The 23915-nt window shown below is 42.9% G+C and overlaps 1 protein-coding gene across 3 annotated transcripts in view; it reads left to right on the top strand.

The window, feature by feature from the left end:
• TBC1D22B (TBC1 domain family member 22B) overlaps positions 1-23915 on the top strand; it is a 74201-nt gene that overhangs the window by 2901 nt on the left and 47385 nt on the right. For all 3 annotated transcript variants that reach the window (XR_009404448.1, XM_059400560.1, XM_059400559.1), the window contains exons 2-3: positions 11179-11235; positions 21315-21622. Coding sequence is in view for 2 of the 3 variants with exons in the window: in XM_059400560.1 (XP_059256543.1) it covers positions 11179-11235; positions 21315-21622 (365 nt within the window). In the remaining variant the exon portion in view is untranslated. The remainder of the gene's footprint in view (positions 1-11178; positions 11236-21314; positions 21623-23915) is intronic.

Below are 23915 nucleotides of genomic sequence, written 5' to 3'. Positions count from 1 at the left end.
TCACCCCAGAAAGAAACCTTGTGTCCATATCCTCACCTCAGCCCCTGGCAACTAATCCTTCTGTATGTATAGATTTACCTATTCTGGACATTTGATATAAATGGAATAATGTGAAAAGAGGCCTTTCATGATTGGCTTCTTTTATGAAGCATAATGTTTTCAAGGCTCACCTGTGTTGCAGCATGCATCAATATTTTGTTCCTTTTTATGTCTAAATAATATTCCATTGTGCAACTATACGTCACTTTGTTTATCCACTCATCAGTTGATGACATTTGGGTTGTTTCCACTTTTTGGCTATTGTGAACAATGTTATGAGACTCATGTGCAGATTTTTGTTGGATGTGTGTTTTCTATTCTTTTGAGTTAACGTAGGAGTGGAATTGCTGGGTTATTTGGTAACCTGATGGAATTTCGCATCTTTTAAAGTTCTCTCAGTTATTCATGGGAACCTTATGCGCTTATTTATTACAGTAAGTGGTTCTTGTGTAGATGCTTAGAAAGATAGGGGACACTATATACTATGTGGTTAAGCATGCTGGCTCTGGAAACTCACAACTAATAGATAAAAAAGTTCTGGGGATCTCATGCACGACATAGTGATTATACTTAACAGCACTGTATTATAAACATCAAAGTTGCTAAGAGACTGGGTCTTAATTGTTCTCACCACAAAAAAGGAATGATAATTATGTGACTTGACAGAGGCGTTAGCTAATGCTAAGATGGTAAACTTTAAAGTTACACAATGTTATTTGTCAGTTATATATCCAAAAAAAAAAAAAAGCAGACTCTGGAACCTGACTCCCTGGGTTCAAATCCCAGTTCTGCTACTTTCTAGCTGTGTGACCCAGGAGGGCAAGTTTTGTAACCTCTCTGTGCCTTGCTCCATCTCCTTATCTGTGAAATGGGAGCAGAATACCTACCCCATAAGGCTGTTAGGAGGGTTAATGAGATAATGCGTAGAAAGTGCATACAAGGTGCTCAATAATAGTAGCTCTCATGAAAGCAATAGTTGTGATTGTTGTAGTTCCCGTTTTGTTTCTCCCCCTTGCTTTAGTTTCTGAAACTGGAATTCAAACACTTTGATCAGTGGTGTGTCTGGGGTTTCCAGTAGTCTTGGGTTAAAAAAACAACAACAACAACAGAAAAACAAAGTACCACCTAAATGTTCATGAGGCAGAGGGTTAACAGAGGCACAGAGAAGCCTCATGCAGGGCAGCTGTGGCTATCAGGTGATCATTATGGACAAGGAGTATGACTGCGAGCCGTCATCCTCAAACTTCAGTGAGTTACTTGGAGGGCTTGTTGAAACGCAGATTGCCAGCCCCATATTCAGAGTTTCTGACTCAGTAGGTCTGGGGTGGGACCTGAGGCTTTGAGCTTCTAAGGAGTTCCCAGATGATAGTGCTGCGGCTAACCTGGGGGCAGCACTTTGAGAACCAATGGGATAGGAGCCCTGAATTAAATGGAAAGAAAGCTGAGTTCCTGTGTTGGAAGCTCTTGCCATACGGATCTCGAATAATGCATGCATCTCTGCTTGACTGTCTGATAGGCATCTCAAACTTAACATATCCACACAGAACTCTTGATTTCCACATCTGCCCTCTCCTGCAAAGCCGTTCATTCGGTCTCACTTAGTGGTCCCACGGATCACTAGATTCCTCGGACCAAAAATCCTAACATTTGGCTCTTTTCTTTCCCTTCCTGCCACACCTAGTTCGAAAGCAAATCCTGTTGGCTGCTCATACTAGGCCCTGAATCTGAGTCGTTCTCACCACTTGTACCTCGACTGCATGGATCAGACTGAGTCCTCTCTTGCCTGGATTGCTGCTGAAGCCTCCTGCTTCTCTTCTTGGCCCTCTGCAGACCTCTCTTTCATTTGTAATTAGAATGAACTCCAAACTCTCAAGTCTTCTAGGCACTTCGTGTTGGAAAGAGAGGCCAAGTTAAAGACTTTGATATTTATCCTAAGAGCAGTAGGTTGCCATTAGAAGGTTGGTGGGGGCTGTGACACGATCACATTCCCCTTTATAAAAATATTCTGGCTGCCCTGGGATGCCTAGGTTGCTCAGTCAGTTAAGTGGCTGTCTTTGGCTCATGATCCCAGAGTCTCTGGGATTGAGCCCAACGTGGGGCTCTCTGCTCAGCTGGGAACGGGCTTCTGCCTCTGCCTTACTTTCCCCACCCCCCCCCCCCCCCTTTCTCTCTCGCTTACTCTCTCAAATAAATCAGTGAAATCTACAAAAATATAAAGTTACTAGTTTCAACTCACATCAGTGGATATTTCTCTTCGCTTTTTCACTCACAGCAGGCATGAGTGGTAGGTAGGAGTAGATGGTATGGAGGCCCTGAAGGTGGGCTTTTCTATCTTGTGCTTCGGGAAGTAAGGAGTTGCTGGTCCCGTGAACATCTCAGTGTCATGAAATTATGGAATGTTAGAATTTGACTTTAAGGCCACTGCATGTAAGGAAACTAAAGGCAGAGAGGGAAAGTGACTGGCCCCAAATCACACTGCAGACCTGTAGATTTCTTGATTCTGGGTCCAGTGCTCTTTCTACTACTTCTTCTGCCTTCCCTCAGTCTCTGCTAAGATTAGGACACCTGTTGAAGCACCTCCTCTAGTCCGGGGGTGTGGGCGTTTCCAGCGAAAAGATGTAGATAAGACCCGAAATGGGAGAGACAGATGTGAGCCAAAGCCCGGCTCATTTCCCACATTTTGATTTCCAGTACTTCTGGGAAGGGCTTCTGCGTTTTTTTCTTTCTTTCTTCTTTTTTTTTTTTTTTAAAGATTTAATTTATTTGAGTGAGAGCACACGCACATGTGAATCTGTGTGCATAAGCAGGAAGGAGGGGCAAAGGGAGAGGAACAAGCAGACTCCCCACCAAGCACAGAGCCCAGCACGGGGCATCCCAAGACACTGAGATCACGACTTGAGCTGAAGGCAGATGCTCAACCGACTGACCAGCCAGGTGCCCCTGCTTAGGCTTCTCCTTCTTTTTAAGCAAAAATGTTTATTATTTTTTTTAAATTTTATTTATTTAATCTCTACACCCTACCTGGGGCTTGAACTCATGACCCCAAGATCAAGTCACACTCCTCTGAGCAAGCAGGGTGCCCCAAAAGTGTTTATTGTTAAAGTTAAGGAGCTCTCTTTAGCATTAAATGAAGTTGAGAAAAGTGTCTCATCACTTAAAATTAGGAGGCTGTAGATTTTCAACTAAAACCTCTTGTCATTTGGTTATTTTCCATAACGTGCACTCATGGTTATTCTCCCAGCCTGTCTGGGCAAGCATGTTATATTACAACCTATTCTTACCTTGGAAATGTCTTACTGATAAAGTAAGTGACTAGAAGGTACTAAATTATCACCGAAAGAGGGTAGAACCCCAGCTCTGGAAGACTTCCATCAAGTGAGTGTGTGAACCCAAATCAGTTGCCAGGACGTTTGGCTTTAAATCAGATAGGTCTGTTCCTGTGTTTGCATTTGATCCTTTGTCAGCACTAAACAAACACCTGTTGATTTTTCCAACTGTGCAAACCTGCTGTGCCAATACACCCCGTGGTGTTGGTTTTATTAAGGAGAATGTCGGAGGCTGACCAGGACTTTTGCTGTTTTGTCTCTGCTGTGGCATCTGCTGTGGCATTCGTTTCTCCTCATATGCTGTGTGCTTTTTCCAAGATGCGGGCTTTGATTCTAGTGTTGAGGTTTTGCGAGCCACTAGCCGGCCAGAGCAGAGGCCTGGGGTTTGTAGAGCTTCCGTCTTCACTCACTAACTGTTGTTAATAAGTGCCTGCTGGGGTGTGTTGCACTCTGCCAGGTGGTGAGACATGGTGTCACCACTGCTCTCTAGAAGCTGAAAACCTGCTTGGCATCGTGGCTTCCCCTGGTGAGGATGCTGGGTATCATTGACTCTCTGGTTTCTCCACTACACATATGTTACTTTGTAATCAGAAAAAAACTGGAAAGTGCCGCTGGGTGAAAACACTGTTGAGAAAAGCAAGATATGGATAGATAAGTAGTGCACAATCTCTTGTGTACATTTTAAAATGAAGCAGTATTGTATGGTGTTTATGTGTATGTGAATGTGTATAAAAGTATAAAAACAGATGGGAAGGAGTTCATACACGCTTCAGGATTGTGGTTATCTCCTGGGGAGAAACTGCAGTGAGGACTTCAGGGGTCTCCCCAATGCTTTATTTTCTTAAGAAACGTGACACATGTTAAAATTTGTTAAATCTGTTAAAATCTGTTAAATTTGTTAATAAAGTGATTTCTACCCTTGTGTGGAGCAAATGTTTTGTTTTGTTTTGTTTAGAGGGGGCAGGGAAGGGCAGAGGGAGAGGAAGAGAGAGAATCTTAAGCAGGCTCCATGCCCAGGACAGAGCCCAAGGCAGGGCTTGATCTCACAACCTTGAGATCATGACGTAAGCCAGAATCAAGAGTCAGATGCTTAGGAGTGCGTGGGTGGCTCAGTTTTTCGAGCATCTGCCTTTGGCTCAGGTATTGATCCCAGGGTCCTGGGGTCGAGCCCCCCACCCTCACCCCTGGGTTGGGCTCCCTGCTCAGTGGGGAGTCGGGAATCTCCCTCTCCCCCTCCGCTTGCTTGTGTACTTTCTCAAATAAATAAATTTTAGTGTATGTGCTGCCAAAGCAAGAACTGTCTCTCAAATAAATAAAATCTTAAAATCACAACAAAAAAAAGAGTCAGATGCTTAGCTGACTGAACCACCGAGGCACCCCTGGAGCAAATGTTTTTTAAATTTTGTGTTGGAGAGACCAGTTAGCCAGTCATGAAATTAAGTAATATTTAAAGGAGTATTTAGGGATACCTGGGTGGCTCAGTCAGTTAAGTGATTCTTGATCTCAGCTCAGGTCTTGATCTCAGGGTCGTGAGTTCAAGCTCGGCATTGGGCTCCATCCTGCGTGTGGAGTCTACTTTAAAAAAGAAATCGCAGTTATGATTACTAGTCAAAATAAGTCATGTGTATAGTGTGGTACTGTTTCTATAAAGTTTTAAAAAATATTTTATTTGTTAGATAGCGATAGATAGTGAGAGCCTAAGCTGGGATAAGGGTGGGGGGCAGGGAGAGGGAGAAGCAGACTCCCTGCTGATTAGGGAACCCAACTTGGGGCTCAATCCAGGACCCTGGGATCATGGACTGAGCTGAACGCACACGCTTAACCAACTGAGCCACCCAGGCGCCCCTGTATAAAGTTTTAAAAACCTGGAAAACAATATATTGTTTAGGGATACAAACATGGAAAATAATGTAAAAACAAAGATGAGTGTGAGGAATGGCAGATGCAATAAAGTGGTTTCTGAGGGCAGGCGGGAGGGGTGTGTAGCATTTGAACTCATAATGTCTCATTTCTTATGTATGTATGAGTTGAACACCAACCTGGGTGTGTCTTATGTTATGATCTAAATTGAGTTTATTTTTAAAAAATTATTTACTTATTAAAAGCAGTATAAGCCCGGGGCACCTGGGTGGCTCAGTGGGTTAAAGCCTCTGCTTGTAGCTTCGGTCATGGTCCCAGGGTCCTGGGATTGAGCCCGCATTGGGCTCTCCGCGCAGCGGGGAGCCTGCTTCCTCTTCTCTCTCTGCCTGCCTCTCAGCCTACTTGTGATCTCTGTCAAATACATAAATAAATCTTAAAAAAAAAAAAAGGCAGTATAAGCCCTGATTTATATGTATTTTAGGGAATCAGAGAAGGCATGGGTGAGTGAGTGCTAGGGGCTAGTGTCAGGGAAGATCTCATGGTTGAGGGGTGTAGATCTGGAAGGGGCTGTTTCAGATTGGATACGATACTGAAATGGGAGAAGAGCCTGATTTAGTAGCTAAGATACGTTTGGAAGGCAGAGTGGAGACCAGCCTGCTCTTGAGTGTGGTTTGGGAGGAGTAGCAACGGTTCAGACTGACAGGTGAATTATAAATTCCAGGAAATTGACCACCTTCATCACCAGGCTTTTAGTCTGTCTTCATTTCATCTTTGTGATCATCTTGGTTTCTCTTCTAATGTCTTTCCTCTCCTTTTTGAGATTCAGTAAACTGATTAATTAAAGTGTTCTAGGTATAGATACATCATGGTTTAGTTTGAGAGTAGGTTAAATTCAGCTTGGGCTCTGATACCTTTGCTGAGGAAGTCCATCACTTATCTTGGCATTTCTGGCTGTGCAGCACGTTGGGGTTGACATATCTAAGAAACAGTCTACTGTGCCAAAATCAAGAGTCTCATGCTCTTCCTACTGAGCTAGCCAGGTGCCCCTGTTAACTTTTTGAGGAAACTCCAAACTGTTTTCCAGTGGTTGTGCCAGTTTGCGCCCCCAACAACAGTGCATCGGTGTTCTTTTCTCTATACATCCTCATCAACATCTGTTGTTTCTTGTGTTGTTGATTTTATTTCATTTGATTATTTTATGTTTTTCAAGATTTATTTACTTATTTGAGGGGGGAAGCAGAGGGAGAAGGAGAGAGAATCTCAAACAGACTTCACACTGAGCATGGAGCCTGATGCGGGCTCAGTCCCTGGACCATGGGATCACAACCTGAGCTGAAACCAAGAGTCAGACACTCAACTGACTAAGCCACCCAGGTGACCCTTGTGTTGTTGATTTTAGTCATTCTGACGGGTAAGAGGAGATATCTCATTGTAGTTTTGATTTGTATTCCCCTGATGATAAGTGATGTTGGGCATCTTTTCATGTGTCTGTTGGCCATCTGTGTGTCTTCTTTGGAGAAATGTCTGTGCCTGTCTTCTGACCATTTTTAAGTTAGATTATTTGGTTTTGGGGGGTTAAGTTTTACAAGTTTTTTTTATATATCTTAGATACCAGCCCTTTATCAGATATGTCTTTTGCAAATATCTTCTTTCATCCATACGTTGTCTTTAGTTTTTTGATTGTTTCCTTCCCTGTGCAGAAGCTTTTTATTGTGATGAAGTCCCACTAGTGTATTTTTGCTTTTGTTTCCCTTGTCTCAGGGGACATATCTAGGAAGAAGTTGCTATAGCTGATGTCAGAGTTCTGTGTTCTCTTCTAGGATTTTTATGGTTTCAGGTCTCACATTTAGGTCTTTAATCCATCTGGAATTTATTTCTGTGTATGGTATAAGAAAGTAGTCTAGTTTCTTTCTTTTGCACATTGCCATCCAGTTTTCCTAACACTATCTGTTGAGGAAACTGTCCTTTTCCCATTGGGTGTTCTTTCTTGCTTTGTCAAAGATTAAGTGACCATGGAATTGTTGTGGCTTTATTTCTGGGTTTTCTGTTCCACGCATCTATGCCTTTTGGGTTTGTTTGTGTTTTCATTTTTGTTTTGTTTCAGCTTTCTTTCTGTAAGTCGGACTCTCCCATTATTCTTTGATCTCTCATTTTCTTTCTTCTTTTCCTCTGCCTACACAACTCTGTAAACTGTTTAAACATGTCAAAGTTGTATTTATTTTTTTTATCTTTGTAGTAGTGTATGTAATGGTTTGTTTGCAAATTACTGAATAACCTTTTGGAAAAGTTTGGGGAGTTAGAGATTCTTAATTGCTAAAAAGGTCATATCCATATGGTCATATGGTCATATCCATAAAGATTGTATATAAGAACATTCTCACTGGAATTTTAGTAGAAATAAAAATGAAAATGATTGAATTGGCTGCATTTTTACTTAACAGCAACTTTAGGATCACATCTGTTATGTCAAACAAAGTACTTGGTAACCTTGTTCTACTTTTTAAGTGTTGGGTAAAGAGTAAATTACCAAATGGGAGGGAGGAGGAAAGCCAACATTTCTTGGACGCTGAACCAGGCAGCATTCTGATGTTTGCAAATCTATCTCATTACCTGCTACTGTTACTACCTGCCCGGAATTGGCTAAAGGGCTTTTTACCCATTGTCTCATTTAAACCTCCCAGTCCTCTTAACATCACTTAAAAAAAAATTTTTTTTTAATTTTAAATTTTTATTTATTTGACAGAGATCACAACTAGGCAGAGAGGCAGGGAGGGTGGGGGGAAGCAGGCTCCCCGCCGAGCAGAGAGCCCCATGTGGGGTTTGATCCCAGGACCCTGAGATCATGACCTGAGCTGAAGGCAGAGGCTTAACCCACTGAGCCATCCAGATGTCTCCTTAAGATCGCTTTATTTATATCTTAAAAAGGTGGTTACCTGTACATGATACTAATTCGGAAAGGCACAAAAAAGTGCTTAGTAAAAACTCATCTCTCTGCTGCCACGTCCTGTAGTCCTCCAGTTCTTCTTCCAAAACCTTGCCACTGGTGTCTTGTGTATTTGCTCAGAGATACTCTAAACCTATGTAAGTATGCAGATATGTTTTATTGTAATGATTTTCCACAAAAATGGTGATATGCTATGCATACAGCTCTGCATCTTTTTTTTTTAAAGACTTTATTTATTTATTTGACAGACAGAGATCACAAGTAGGCAGAGAGGCAGGCAGAGAGAGAGGGGGAAGCAGGCTCCCCGCTGAGCGGAGAACCCAATGCGTGGCTGGATCCCAGGACCGGGATCATGACCCAAGCCGAGTGTAGAGGCTTAACCCACTGAGCCACCCAGGTGCCCCACAGCTCTGCATCTTTTATTAGTGTTTTAGAGTTTGTTTCATGTCAGTGGGTATAGAACAGGCCTCATCCTTTAACAGATACACCATAATTAACCAGTCCCCTCTTAGTAACAATCCTTTTTCTTTTAATAGGCAAGTTTGGCCCTTTTCGATTTACTGGGATGACTGATACATTTTATTGTAATTCTGTTTTTAATATTTTCTTTAAAAGAAAAATCTTGGGGCACCTGGATGGCTCAGTTGATTAAGCGTCTGCCTTTGGCTTAGGTCATGATCCCAGGGTCCTGGGATCGAGCCCCACATTGGGCTCTCTGCTCAGTGCAGAGCCTGCTTTTCCCTTTCCCTCTGCCTGCTGTTCTGCCTACTTATGTTCTCTCTATCTCTCTGTCAAATAAATAGATAAAATCTTTTAAAAAAATGAATGAATGAATGAATGAAAAATTTTTACCGTGGAGACTGTACTTGCTTTGGGAGGTGGGGTTGCATGTGTCTATACTGATAATTGGGGAAATTTGTTTTTATTCTAGTGATTGCATCGGTAAGTATAATTTTATGCCATATTTCTTGAGACATCTATTGACTGCTTACCATGATCAATGATGAAATTAGTATATTTCCTGCCCTTTCCTCCCCCTGCTTTTAGTTGATTATATTATTTCTCTTAGTTTTGTCTTCTATCCTAAAACACACTTATGCTTCTATTACTTGAGCATTCAGCTTTTTAAAAAATTTTTTAATTTAAATTCAGTTTAATTAACATGTAGTGTATTATTAGCTTCAGAGGTGGAATTCGGTGATTCGTCCTTTGCATATGACATCCAGTGCTCATTACCTCATGTGCCCTCCCTCATGCCCATCACCCCGGCGCCCTATCCCCCAACTCACCTCTCTTGAGCTATCAGCTTTAAGTAGCTTTTGAGCTTTGTCAGTGAAAGCTGAGGAAATCAACATACTTACTCATTCTGTCCTATGTCTCATTTTCACCTTTGCCAATTACATTGTTTTTACATTCTCTTCTCTAACCATAAAGCCTCAAATTTAAGAGTTAGTTGTCAGACAAAATCTGCTCAATGCTCTGCACCAGTCCTTTTATTGTAGTTTCTCCATTTAGCTCATTGTTCATTGAAGTTTTTCTTCTAGCAGTTTCTTCAGGAAGGAGTCAAGGAAATCCTTCTTCCTGAGTTCTTACGCGTTGCAACATATTTTTCTGTCACCTTTGTATTTGAGCAACAGTTTGGCTGGATATGGATATTGTATTCTCTAGTCACTCTTTTTTTTATTATTATTACTGTGACCTATCACGTGGAACAACCATGCAGTATGTAACTTGATGAATAATCACAGAGGGGGCACCCCAGAAGCACACTTGTGTCTGTTCTCAATCACATGTCTCTCCTTCCCTCCAAAATAACCACATCCTTTTATGTTCATTGTTTCTTGCTTTATGATGTTACTACTATGGGTGCATCCCTAGATGACAGAAATCCTTTTGCCTGTTTTTGAAGTGTATATAAGTAGAATCATACAGTATTCACTTTTGTACTATTTGCTTGTTTTGCTCAACATGACATTTGGAAGATTCATGCGCATTACGATTTGCAGCCCGACTTCGTATGTTTATGCTGCTGTATAATATTTGATGATACGAACATATTACGGTTTATTTTCTCTTGGACACTTGGGTTATTTCTCGCTTTATGACAAAAGGAACTCTGATGCTATAAATAGTTTTATATATGCCTCCTGACACACACATGTAGGTATTTCTCTTAAGATACAGATTTGAGGGCAGCCCTCTCAGCCTCCCTCCCTCTTCGGGAGCCTTGCACTATCACTTTACCATCGTTCAATAAACCTTGTTTTGCTGCCCACCGAAAAAAAGGTATAGATTTGAGAATGAAAATACTGGGCCTCAGGGCATGCATATTTCATTCTTCCTGGATATGGCCACACTGTTTTTGGAAGTGAATTATATCACCTAATACCCCTACCAGCCATGAGTGAGAGTCACTTGGGTCACCCTTCCCTTGGTATCTTGTGTTGCTTCACTGTCTTTTAGTCCAAGTGAGCCTTTGGGGTAGGTGATGCTCCCATGTCACAGATGAGAAAACAGGGTCAAGGTGGTCATGTAATTTCGTGCCAGTTTACAGAGGTGGTGGGCGCCGGAGCTGGCATTCAAACTATGCTCTCCCTAGCTCCAAAGCCTGTTACCTTTCCATGCTGCCTTCTTTACAGATAGAACTTCCAGTGGTCAGGTGTGTAAGGCGCTGAGGCCCCAGTGGAAGATGAACATTCTCCAGAGAGTTGATTGATCGATTGATTTTTTTTTTTTAAGTTTATTTAGGTAAGCAATCTGTGCATCCAATGTGGGGGTCAAATTCACGACCCTGAGATCAAGAGTCGCATGTTTTACTGATGAGCCAGCCAGGTGCACCCTGAGACTTTTTTTTTTTTTTTCGTAAAGTTTGCTATCCTTTGGCGTGGATATGGTTGTCTTGAGGTAACCTGTTTCTCAAAGTCCCTTCCAATTTTGTGACGCAGATGGTATTTACCCAACATGTTTAGCTTCCTGACAACTTGTTGCTTTCTTTTTTCTTGCTTTTAGCATCCAGCCCGTGTATGGAGCACAGCACCCACCTCTGGATCCTCGGCTCACCAAAAAGTAAGTCAAGATATTTTTCCATTCAGGCATATACTTTTTTTTTTTTTAAGATTTTATTTATTTATCAGAGAGAGAGGGAGAGAGAGCGAGCACAGGCAGACAGAATGGCAGGCAGAGGCTGAGGGAGAAGCAGGCTCCCTGCTGAGCAAGGAGCAAGGAGCCCGATGTGGGACTTGATTCCAGGACGCTGGGATCATGACCTGAGCCAAAGGCAGCTGCTCAACCAACTGAGCCACCCAGGCGTCCCCAGGCATATACTTCTTTTAAAACTCCTGAAGCTTCCCCTGTTTTTTCCGCAATGACAGCTTCTGCTTTGATCTTTTCTAGCTTCTGCCCTGCTCTGTTTTGGATCAGAAGATAAGCAATCTTCTTATCTCTAAGCAGTCTATTACTAAGTGGGAAACTAATTCACATCAGAGATTTTGTTTTCCTACATCGGAAGCTGGTGTATAGAGGGTTTGGTGTTGGACTCTGTTGTAGTGGAAGGATCTTTATTGATTAAATATGGTCCCCAAATTGGACGATTGATGACCTTCTTCTGGTTTCTGGGGTTCATTGCTTCTGAATATGTGTAGGTCTGCCACCTGTTCCTTACATTTTATGAGAACGAGGGCAAACAGAATATAACTGGAAGGCTGGCATTCTTCAGGTCCTCTTTTTCTCTGACACCCTCAAAGAAACCCAGCCATACAGTAGAGTTAAAAGCTCCCGGGGGGTTATTTCTCTAGTAAAATTCTAATGGATTATTTTCAAACACAGTAGAAATGCTGGTTAAATCCCAAGATGTGTGGCTGTGTATTCCTACCCCCAATTATCACTTTATCACTCCTTTCTCTCATGGGCTGTCATTCAGCCACAGTGAATTTAAATGAGGGGATGGGTCATCTTCTCAGATTTTCTAAAAATTTGGGGTTCTATCTCTGAGTATGCTAATCTTAGAGACTTATTTCTGGGAAAGCTTAGTTTTTAACGAAAGCTGGGTGATTTGAGAGGTATAGGAGACCTAGGTTTTCATCCTTCTGGGGACTGTGTAATAGTACCTACCCTTTTTCCCTTCACAGTCAAGGAAGGAGGAAAGATTATATTAAAATACTTTGGGGGCACCTGATTGGCTCAGTGGGTTAAGCATCTGCCTTCGGCTCAGGTCATGGTCTTAGGGTCCTGGGATTGAGCCCCGCAATAGGCTCTCTGCTCAGTGTGGAGCCTGCTTCCCCCTCTGTCTCTCTGCCTGCCTCTCTGTCTACTTGTGATCTCTCTCTCTGTCAAATGAATAAAAATAAATAAAATAAAATACTTTGAATACCCACAAAAATACTGTGTCAGATGTACATTATCAGTATTTTAATATTTTAAAAAGTAACTTAGCAGAATATGTGGTGAACTTTCTGTAATTCTGTCAACTCTTTTTAGAATTTTTTAATTTTTAAAAATTAAAAATTAAAAAAAATTTTAAATAAAAATATTTATTTATTTATTTATTTATTTGACAGAGATCACAAGTAGGCATAGAGACAGGCAGAAAGAGAGAGAGGGAAGCAGGCTCCCTGCTGAGCAGAGAGCCTGATTCGGGGCTAGATCCCAGGACCCTGAGATCATGACCTGAACCGAAGGCAGAGGCTTAACCCACTGAGCCACCTAGGCACCCCCCAAACTCATTCTTTTTGCAAATTTAGCCAGTGTGTGGAAGGTACAGTCCTCTGAATTACTGTGGAAGTGTGACTGCTGTTATTTTCTGTAATGCACAGTTTTTATACCAGAAACCACTAGACTGTAAACTCTTTGAGGTCAGGGACTTTGTTTTATTCACCATTCTGCCGTTAGTACCTAGAACAGCATGTGGCACTTAGTAGGCACTGAGTAAACATTTCTGGAATGAAGGAGTGAAATCACTGCATTTACTTAGTCCATGGACTTTACTTCAGTGCCTCTAGTTCATACCTTGCTATTTTTGGGGGCGGGGTAGGGGAGCATGTTTTCTGTGACATTCCCATTAAGTAGAATGGATCCTGTTTCTTGGTTTTACCAGTAATAGACTATCTAGTCTGTTGGCCAAAGAAGCAGGCATGACTCAACAGTCTCCCTGCCCCTGCTGTTTCTTGCTCAAGAACCATAATTTTATTCAGCTATTTAGAAACATACATAGAGTAGGTATCCATATTATTTGAAGCCTTCAGTAATAATTTCTTGGTAATCCCAGTGACTGGCCTACTGTGGGCTCATCTCATTGGTTCTGGAAGTGAGATATAAAAGAAAGTCTCCTGAAGGAAGGTACTGGGAAGGATTTTCTTGTTTGACCAGAGGGATCATTTTGTGAAGAGAGCCTCTTCTTGTCTCCACGCATGTTTCCTGCTTTCCAGTGTGGTAATGGGAAAATGAGATGCTGAAAGCTTCAGCAGCTACCTTGTAACCTGAGGGACTGCCAAGAGACCCGCAGAGACGCCTGCCCGAGTGTCCTGACATCACGGTCTTGACAATTTCAGCATCGTAGTTGAGTGTTCTGTTCCTTGTAGCCAGTTCTGTTCATGTCCAGGATTTGTTGATCGGTAATAGATCAATTCCAGCATATTTTATAATGGGCTTTGATAAATACATAGCTAACCTAGAAATCAGTCTGTCCTCTCACACGTAAGACAGCAGAGTGTACTGTCCTGTTTTATGTTCGTGTCAGAGTCACCACACCGTGTGTGCATCTGTTACTGAGTGAGTTTTCCTTGATTCTCTGTTGAGGCCAGGTCTTGAGGAATTTTGCCATATCCCAGGCTACCAAGACACATTTTCTCCACTTTTGTTTTCCCACCTATTAGTTATATAAAACCACCAATGTTCTCCCTGATCATTCATCAGAGTTGCAATCAGACTTTCAATAGAAGTAATCACTTAGCTCTGTGATTTGGGAGGAATGTAATTGTCACTGAATAAATTGCTTCCCCTTTTCATGCACATGGAGGTCTGTTATTAGTGCTCTGAAACATGGGACAGCATCTAGGTCTGCACGGACCATTTTACAATTCCAGATTGTTACTATAAAACATTTATCGCCCTTATTTTAGTACCTTTGTTGGGACATTTTTATTACTTTCTCCACTACACGATTATCGTTCCACTTCAGACTGCCATTAATTACTGTGTGGTTAATCCCCATCACAGCGGAAGCCTTTACGCTGGCTCTTCAATCACCTAAACTGCACAAGCCGAGTACACCGTTCCTTGTCTGGATATAGTGACTTCAATTTGCCAAATTATTACCATTAGTGATCAGATTGCCTACAGTAATTTTTACAGCTCAAATAAAACTAGTCTTACTGCAGAGTGGCCCCATTGGCCACTCGATGGTATGACAAGCTTCTAAATTTATTGTTTTCTGAATTGATGCTAGAACATGATAGGTCCTAGTTCCGAGTTACAACACTAGTTCACAGGAAGCCATGCTAGTTATTGTGATGACTGGGTGGATTTGTATGTTACTGAATAACCCCCACTTGCTTCACTCCCCTTACCAGTGTCAGATGTTATTTTTCTAAATAAACTCGTATCCTGTTTCTATTAAGTAAGCAACCCTATCAGCAAAACAGTGTAGTATCCATCAGATTACAGAGTGATTGGTCATTTGTTTCCTAACCAGTAGGACCTGCAGCCATTCTTGCTCAAAATATCCTTTGGGGCTTGTGTTCCCACTTAACAAGTTACCATTCACCAAACAACTGAAGTTTCTCTCAGATGTGCTATTTGTTACATTTTTCTGAGTTTCAGGGTCATGTGCCCTTCTTGAGTCTCATTTTCTTCACCACCTTATAGCTCCATGGTCTTGGGCAATTACGACCTCTCTGATCTTTAGTTTCCCCATCTATAAAATAGAAATAATAAGACTCATGTCAGGGTTGTTGTGAGGATTAAATGAGGTCTTTGCAAAAGTACCTTTAATTTTTAATTTTTTTTTTTTTAGATTTTATCTTTATATAATCTCTATACCCAACATGGCACTTAAGCTTATGTCCCTGAGATCAAGACTTGCACACTCCACTGACTGAGCCAGCCAGGTGCCCTCAAAAGTGCTTATTATTTATTTTTTTTTAATTTTGAAAAATATTTTATTTATTTATTTCACAGAGATCACAAGTAGGCAGAGAGGCAGACAGAGAGAGGGGGGGAAGCAGGCTCCCCGCTGAGCAGAGAGCCTGATGCGGAGCTCGATCCCAGGACCTTGGGATCATGACCCGAGCCGAAGGCAGAGGCTTAACCCACTGAGCCACTCAGGTGCCCCTATTTTTTTTTTTTAATTTTCTTTTTTTATATTTTAAAAGATTTTATTTATTTATTTGACAGAGAGCTAGGGAGAGAGCACAATAAGCAGAGCAGCAGGCAGAGGGAGAGAGAGAATCAAGCTCTTTGCTGAACAGGGAAAGAGTGTAATGAAGGTCTCTGTGAGAGGCCACCTGGGTTGTAAGATTAATGTAGATCTGTTTAAACAATCTTGGCTAAACTTTGAGCCACCCTAATGGTGTCTTGGGTTGGTTATAAATTTTGGGGGACCTTGTTAAAATGAGGCAGCCTCTTATCCAGAGGTACCCTCAGCCAGCATTACCTGGATTGGTTTTCTGGTTGTGACTCCTGATGTCAAAAGGGAAGAGAGAGACTTCTCCAAGGATTGTATTCTTGGATGTAGCTTCTTCCCATTCTGACCACCAACATACTCATCCTGTTCTGTGTACACAGGAGGTGATTACTACAAGACGAGAACATTGGGACTCTCAGCTGTGCACACTTGGGAAATTAAAGCTGTGGTGTTATGTGCTCAGTTCCCTTTACAACAACTCTACCCAGGCCACAGAGCTTACTAGACCTCTTTTTCTAGGCGGATTAGTAAGAAAGAGTGTATGCAGGCTCCCAGGTCAGGTAGACTAGATTGGCTTATAACCTCAGTAAGCCACAGTTTCCTTATCTGCAAATGGAAATAGTAATGATAATAATAGTACTTAATAGCCTTACGAATGAGCTTTCATCAGAAAATGGGTGTATATAGTAGCACAGAACCTGGCACCCCATAAATAGCCAATACATGTTAACTTTTGGGTACGTGTAAATTTATATTATCTCCTCCAGAGAGAACAGAATTGATAAACATGAAAACACTTCAGCCCCGTTGTTGCTGGTCTAGACTTTTTTGCTTTCTCTCAGTGGCAACCTAGGTACCTTTTCACTTTGAAATGCCTCTTTGGTTCTGTGAATGGTTCTCACCAACCTTCTGTCCTCAGACTCCTACCCCTTTAGGAACCCCCTCCCCCACGAAGGTCTCTTCCTGAGGACAGAGCTGACTTTTTTAACTGGTTGGTTGAGTTTTGGGTTTTGTGGAATAGGTATCCCTAAAGTGATTTCTCAAAATGGTCTGCTTGGAATTTCCGTTTTTCTGTCACAGGGAATGACATTCTTCCCTCCCTTCTTTGCTCTGTAGTGTGCTGCAGTATGTCCTTCCAATTTCTATTTGCAAAAGTCTTCATCAGAGAAAATTCCAATTCTTAATCTTAATAGTTGACTTAGACTGAATCTTCATCTGCTTCAAAAAATATAATAAAATAGGGGCGCCTGGGTGGCTCAGTGGGTTAAAGCCTCTGCCTTCGGCTCCGGTCATGATCTCAGGGTCCTGGGATCGAGCCCCGCATCGGGCTCTCTGCTCAGCGGGGAGCCTGCTTCCTTCTCTCTCTCTGCCCGCCTCTCTGCCTGCTTGTGATCTCTCTCTGTCAAATAAATAAATAAAATTTAAAAATATATATATAATAAAATACTTGAAATGCATAAAAAGGTGTAAAGAAAAATATAACACACCCTTATGTACGCACCACTCAAATGATTTACATTCTTCATTCTTATAGAAAGCCCAACGCTCCACACGCCGTCTCTCGGTGTGGAGTTTTAACCCAGGCCAGAGTATGCGCATGCTTCAGCCAGTGTTCATTCAGCATCCAGCCACTTATTTTGCCAGAGTTAAAATTCAGCTTCTTGATTTAATGGCTTATTTTTAAAATCCTCAAAATATCAAAAGACTATTTAGGATGGGTGCCTGGCTGGCTCAGTCATTAGAGCATTCAACTCTTGATCTTGGGGTGGTGAGTTCAAGCCCCAAGTTGGGCGTGGAACCTACTTAAAAGGGGGGGCATCCAAGTGGCTCAGTCAGTTAGACACCTGACTCTTGATTTTGGCTCAGGTCATGATCTCGGGTTTTGAGATCAAGCCCTGTGGCAGGCTCCACGTTCAGCAAGGAGTCTGCTTGAGTTCTCTCTACCCCTCTCCCAACCTGTGCCCTGCAACAGGCACATGTGCATGCTCTTGCTCTCTCAAAAAAAATAATAGTTATAAGTATACAAATACAAATGAAATAAAAAAGCAAGAGACAGTATTTAGGAAACAGCCAGGAAAAAACAGTAGTTACCTTGGTATCCATACCATTCCATATCACTCTGTTGGGTTCATGATGTGCAATCTTGAGGTAAACATTGCCTCCAAAGAGGAAAACAACAATAGCCATAGACTCCTATGCAGTTTTTTTATTGATGCACATCTGCCTGTTTGTTGTTCTCCTTTTTTTAAGGTTTTATTTATTCACTGGACAGAGAGAGCGCATAAGCAGGGGAACTAGAAGGCAGAGGGAGAGGGAGAAGGAGGTTCCCTGCTGAGCAGGAAGCCTGTCCCGATGGGGACTGCATCCCAGGACCCTGGGATCATAAGCTGAGCCAAAGGCAGATGCTTAATCAACTGAGCCAGCCAGGCGACCCCTGCCTATTTGTTCTTGACAGGGGACCTTCTGAGGTGTGTACTGCAGGCAGTGGGTCCTGCATCCCCCTCAACAAAGGAGAAGCGGGCATGGTGACAAGTCCTTAACATACAGCCTCACCAGGTCCGCAGAGGAGTAATTTGCCTTTTCTGGCTCACGGATGGATTTTTGACAGCATATATTCACAATGTGTTGCTCCAGTTTTATTTTCTTTGAATTGAGCTCGTGTTCATTTCTGATTGTTCATTCAGTAAGTTTATAAATACCTTTACTTTAGTGATTGCTGAAAGCCAACAATCTTATCCACTGATAAATAAAAATATTATGCTCACTGTAGGAAACACAAATAATTCAGAGGCCTATAAAAATGAAATTAGATATCACCTATAATTCCACAGCCTAGTGATAAGCACTGTTACCATTGTGATCTATTATCTTACTGGTCTTCTCTATGCATGTACTTTTTTCTTAATACAGAGATTATAAAAATATTTTTTGGTTCCAATTTTCACTTTATTGAGATCATTTTCTAGTGTTATTAAATAGCCTGTAAGATGTGCTTTTCAGGGGCATTATAACATTTCGTCTGGTGGCTGAACTGTGATTTATTTCATCATTTCCAATTTCTAGATGTTTATGTTGTTTTTAGTCTTTAACCAAAATAAGTAACACCATGATAAACTGCCTTAAAGCCTCTTTGACCCTCTGGTTATTTGTTAGTATCAGAGATTACAAACCGTTTTAGGGCTTATGGTATGGTATGTTGCCAAATTGTTTTCCAAAAGGCTGTACAGTATACCCCCTCACATCCGGCAGTATCAGATGGTCAACACTGAGGAGAACTGCTCTTTAGAGCTTTGCTAACTGAGCATGTGGAAAATGGTATTTTGTTTCTGGGGTGCCTGGGGGGCTCAGTGGGTTAAGCCTCTGCCTTTGGCTCAGGTCATGATTTCAGGGTTCTGGGATTGAGCCCCACATTGGGCTGTCTGCTCAGCAGGGAGCCTGCTCCACTACCCCCCACCCCCGGTCTGCCTCTCTGCCTACTTGTGATCTCTGTCTGTCAAATAAATAAATAAATAATCTTAAAAAAAAAAAAAAGAAAATGGTATTTTGTTTCCGTCACATTTAAACTGCTACGTCTTGTAATCTAGTTTTCTCTCCTGTATTTTGTGTGATGTCTTTTCTTTCTTTACTCTATGTGAGACCGGTGTTTGAAAATAATGCCTCAGTAAAATCTTACTCCCTTTCTGATGCTAATAGTAGGGACATTTGATGAACTGTATGAGTTATCAGACTGTATTAATCAGTATCAATAACCATTATCTTTCAGAATAAGCATTGGACTCCTCTAGTGAGATGAGATGGTTTATTAGGCCCCCCAACTCTGCCCAGGAGGAAGAAACAGCTCCTGGAAATGGGGGAACTTCTGCTCTTCTGGCAGAGCTTTGTTTCCCTGCTAAAGTCACTGTGCGTTGCCAGAGGAAACAGAGGCATTTAATGATGTCTTTACTCCAGTGCATTCCAGTCCCCAGGTGTAAACTTATACAGGGTTTGGGATTCAAGAGATGTTAGACAAGACTGAGTTAGAAATGTCCCAACCAGCATCCAACTCTTGGTTTTAGATAGTGATCTCAGGGTCAGGAGATCAAGCCCTGATTTGAGCTCTGGGTCAGCATGGAGTCTGCTTAAGATCTCTCTCCCTCTCCATCTGCCCCTCCCCCTACATGTGCCTATGAGCACGTGCACACTCTTTCTATCTAAAATAAATAAATCTTTTAAAAGAAGAAGAAATGTCCCAGCCACTTAGTCCCCTGGATCCAGAATAAGAGCCTGCAGATGTTAATGGGGAGACATAAAGAGGAAAAGGTCAGGAAGGTAGTAATGGTCTGCGTAACTCTTAGAGCTAGGCTCTCTTTCATTAGTGAGCTAATGTGGTATTTCCCAAACTTTAATTATGCACCATATTTATAGTTTTTCTGCCACAGTCTGTACTGTTATTTACCAAATGGATTTAAAAGAATGAACTCTTTAAAAAACTCAGTTAGATTTATATTTCATTATTTTTTTTAAGGATTTTATCTTTAAGTAATCACTACACCCAGTGTGGGGTTGAACTCACAACCCAGAGATGAAGAGTCACATGACTCACTAAATGTGCCAGCCAGGTGTCCCAGATTTGTATTTTAAAGTAAACCCTATCACTTCTTTAAATTAGAATTAGAGAGCCAGTTATCACTTGCCAAAAATGGAAAGTAACTTTAGAAAAATAAACACAGTAAAAAACAAAACAATCCTTTTTTTTTTTTTTTTTTTTGGTCAGAGAGAGAACACAGGCAGGGGGAGAAGCAGGCAGAGGGGGAAGCAGGCTCCCTCCTGAGCAAGGAGCCTGATGCAGGACTTGATCCCAGGACCCTGGGATTGTGACCTGAGCTGAAGGCATACCCTTAACTGACTGAGCCACCCAGCCACCCCAAAACAATCTTATTAATAAAATTCAAAGCTATCTGACGTTGCTTACGAATATGTGGACCCTGAGGCTGCCCTCTCTTTGTTAAAAAATAGTCTTCAAGACCAAGTAGCACCAAATGAGACCATCTCCTCTAGGCTAGCAGAAGGGCTTTAACAGAATAAAAAAGGAACAGCTCATTCATTCTGGAGCTCAGTGTTTAGTGCTGCATACGGACCTACCTAAAATTATCTCTGGTTCTGCCAGTGGTTTCTTTTCTACTCTAAGCAATAGTTCAGGTTATGTTGCCATAACAGATTAACTCTGGAATCTCAGTGTATTGACACAACAAATGTTTCTTCCTTGCTCATGCTACGTGTCCCAAGCAGAGTTGAGTGAGAGAAGGGGGCAGGCCCTGCTCCTTGCGGCCCCTCTGTTTCCCAGGTGAGGGAGGCAACCACCCTCTGCCCCCCTCCTCCAGCCCGTTACCATGGTAGAAGAAAGCTTACAGAGAGAACTCACACTTTTCTTGTCTGCTTCGGCTTGGCAGGGATTACCTCACTTCTCACCTCAGCGCTTTGGCTGGAACTAGTCATCTGGCCTCCCCTCAGTTGGAGGGGCCTGGGAATCGTAGGGGAGCACATGGGATATTTGGTGAGCATTGTGTCTTTGCTGCGTCTGCCTCTGGAGCATAGTGCTGGTCCAGATGCATCTAGGCAAGGAGTGGGTGCGAGTGTTTTTTTGTTTGAGAAAGGAAAAGACTGTGTACGAGGTAGTTTGACATACTGTTAATATTAAGCAAGTGAAGGTGGTCACATGTGTCCTGTGTCTGATCATTCCTTGGTGACAATGTTTCCTTTCTTAAAGCTTCATCAAAGAACGCTCCAAAGTCAACACAGTTCCGTTGAAGAATAAGAAGGCCTCCAGCTTCCATGAGTTTGCCCGGAACACCAGTGATGCTTGGGACATTGGCGATGACGAGGAAGAGGACTTTTCCTCCCCTTCTTTCCAAACTCTAAACTCGAAAGTTGCTCTGGCAACTGCAGCCCAAGTCCTGGAAAACCACAGTAAGCTGAGGGTGAAGCCAGAGCGCTCCCAGTCGACAACATCCGATGTTCCCGCCAGCTACAAGGTCATCAAGTCCAGCAGTGACGCTCAGCTGTCCAGAAATTCCAGTAAGTCCATCCTGCTCCCCTCTAGAGCTTCAGCCTTTCAGCAGAATGCCTTTAAAATAAACTGATTTTCTTTAGGGCATCACTCAGATCGTTCATTGGCTGATAATCGTGAGAGCTTGAGTCCCTCAGACATCAGTGACCTAAGAGGTCATAGGCTGTTTTTGCTTCTCCCACCTTAATGGCTCCCTGGGGCTTCAGTTCCTGACCCTCGGAGTTGCCTGCCATTCTCTTCTTCCTTTCCCAAACTTCTGCAGTTTGGTTGCTTCACATTGCTGTAGACATGGTCAGGCTTAAGAATAAACGAACATATGTAAAACTGCTCGTGGCTACAGACGTTTGGCACTGTTGGTTGGCCTCCTCAGCCCTGGGAGCAGTCACTAGCATAGGGCTGACATTTCCCTGTTCCCGAGGGATGGAGCAAGGTGGGCCTGAAGGCTCTGGGTCACAGCTCCCTGCCCATCAGGTTGGGTGGGGTGGGAGGAGACACCCTTCCTGTTTCTTTTTTTCAGCAACTGGTCAGGTGATGGTGGCTTTATCTGATGTTTGGGGACTGTCACTGTACTCCTTTAAGCATCCATGGCTGTATGTAATGTTGCCCTAAGGGGTTTTGTGGAAGCCAGTCATTCTGAGCTTGGAGGGGGAAGTTGTCATCATTCCAGTGAAAGTTAGAACAGCTGGCGGGTAAAGGGTGAAAAGGAAGCAGAGGAACGGCTGAGTCCTGGAGTGTGTCTGACTTGTGTTCTAAGGGAACAACTTCTGCAGTTTCAGAATAAGCACGTGGTCGTGAAATTAAGCCGTAATGCCCTTAAAATTATTCCACAGCCACTTTCCATTACTGGCCCGGGCCCCAGGTTGAACCTTCAGGGCCATGCCCACATGGGTGTTCGTGGTTAGCTGATGGAGGCCCATAGCTGTAGTCTCTTGGAAGTGTCTTTGTGCTGTGACTGAGGGTCTCCAAGGGTCCCAGTGTGAGGAAGGCCCGGCCACAGCCTCCAGTGAAGGTGCTGCGCATATGCAGCTGGGACCGTCCAGAACATTCCTTTCATGGTCCCTTCTGTGAGCCTCATCCAGTAGTCTGATACCAGAGGGACACCTAGGTGGCTCAATCCACTAAGCAGTTTCTTTCACCTCAGATCTTAATCCCAGGGGCCCTGTCGAGTCAGGCTCCCTGCTCAGTGAGGATCCTGCTGCTTTCTCTCCCTCTGCCTGCTGCCCTCTGCTTGTCTTCTCTCTGTCAAATAAATACATAAACATCTTTAAAAAAAAATCCGTGCTATCAGAAGTGCGCATTGCTCTCAGCTCTGCAGTGTGTGGTGCGCATTTTCTAGGCCCCATGTGACACGAGGCTCCCCAGCCGAATACCCTGTGGCAGGCATTTCCGTCAACCCTCTAGTTGTGTGTGTTCCTCATTTAATTCTGGTTGTGGCTACTGCTTTTTAAGGCCCAGACAGTTAAAGAATATGGAACAGCCATGGAAGGACAGTCAGAATTTAAAACAAAAACACTGAGTTTTCTTTGGGGTAGTAAAATAAATAAGGGCTTTTGGAGGCACACAGACCTAAAGTGGCATCTCAGGTCTTCTCACTAGCAAATCACCATTCACCCCTCTGAGTTGTAGTTTCTTCCTCCATAAAGGAGTGCCAGTTCTCTACCGTGTGTTGTGAGAATCTGAGAGAGCGCAGGTAAATGTGACCTGCCTGATGTCTTACGCATAGTGAGGACTCAGTCAGTGTCAGTCCTGTACCACTAGGTTAGAAATGTCTAGAACCAGACATATGGTTCTGCTCGAGTCTGTGCTCCTGTTCCTTCAGTCACATCCCAGCAGGCTTAAAACCTGGTTCCTCTGGGTGGGAAATGTGGGAGCACAGAGGAACTTTAGCCTCCCCAGACAGAATTGCCTTGGGACAGAGCTTCTCACCTGGTGTTCAGGGCACGTGGGTGGGCCGAGAACAGTTTTGAGTGGTGCCACTCCTCCTGTTCCTCTCAGCCCTTGGGGCTCCCGCGTGGGGGTTGGGGTTTCAGGCCAGCAGCCACCTGTTTTTATCACACACGCTTTCCCATGTCATCATTTCTCATGTGCTCTGTGATGTGGAAAGGGAAGGCAAATATGGCCTCAGGCTGTGTTCCCCCCAAACGCAACATTAGGCATGAAGGAACATTCTAAGTTGAGGTAGAAAGAAAACATTTGCTTGCCCTCTAGAGTGGCCACAAAAGTGCTCAGAGTTGCTCTGTCATCCAGAGTCTCTGACAGCATGGAAGGCGCCTCGGTAGGGTGATCGACAACCCAGCCCAT

The sequence above is a fragment of the Mustela nigripes genome, chromosome 5, assembly GCF_022355385.1.
Source record: "Mustela nigripes isolate SB6536 chromosome 5, MUSNIG.SB6536, whole genome shotgun sequence".
In the NCBI taxonomy this organism is placed as follows: domain Eukaryota; kingdom Metazoa; phylum Chordata; class Mammalia; order Carnivora; family Mustelidae; genus Mustela; species Mustela nigripes.
The sequence above is the reverse complement of the archived record's forward strand: the minus strand, read 5'-3'. Positions and strand labels throughout refer to the sequence as shown.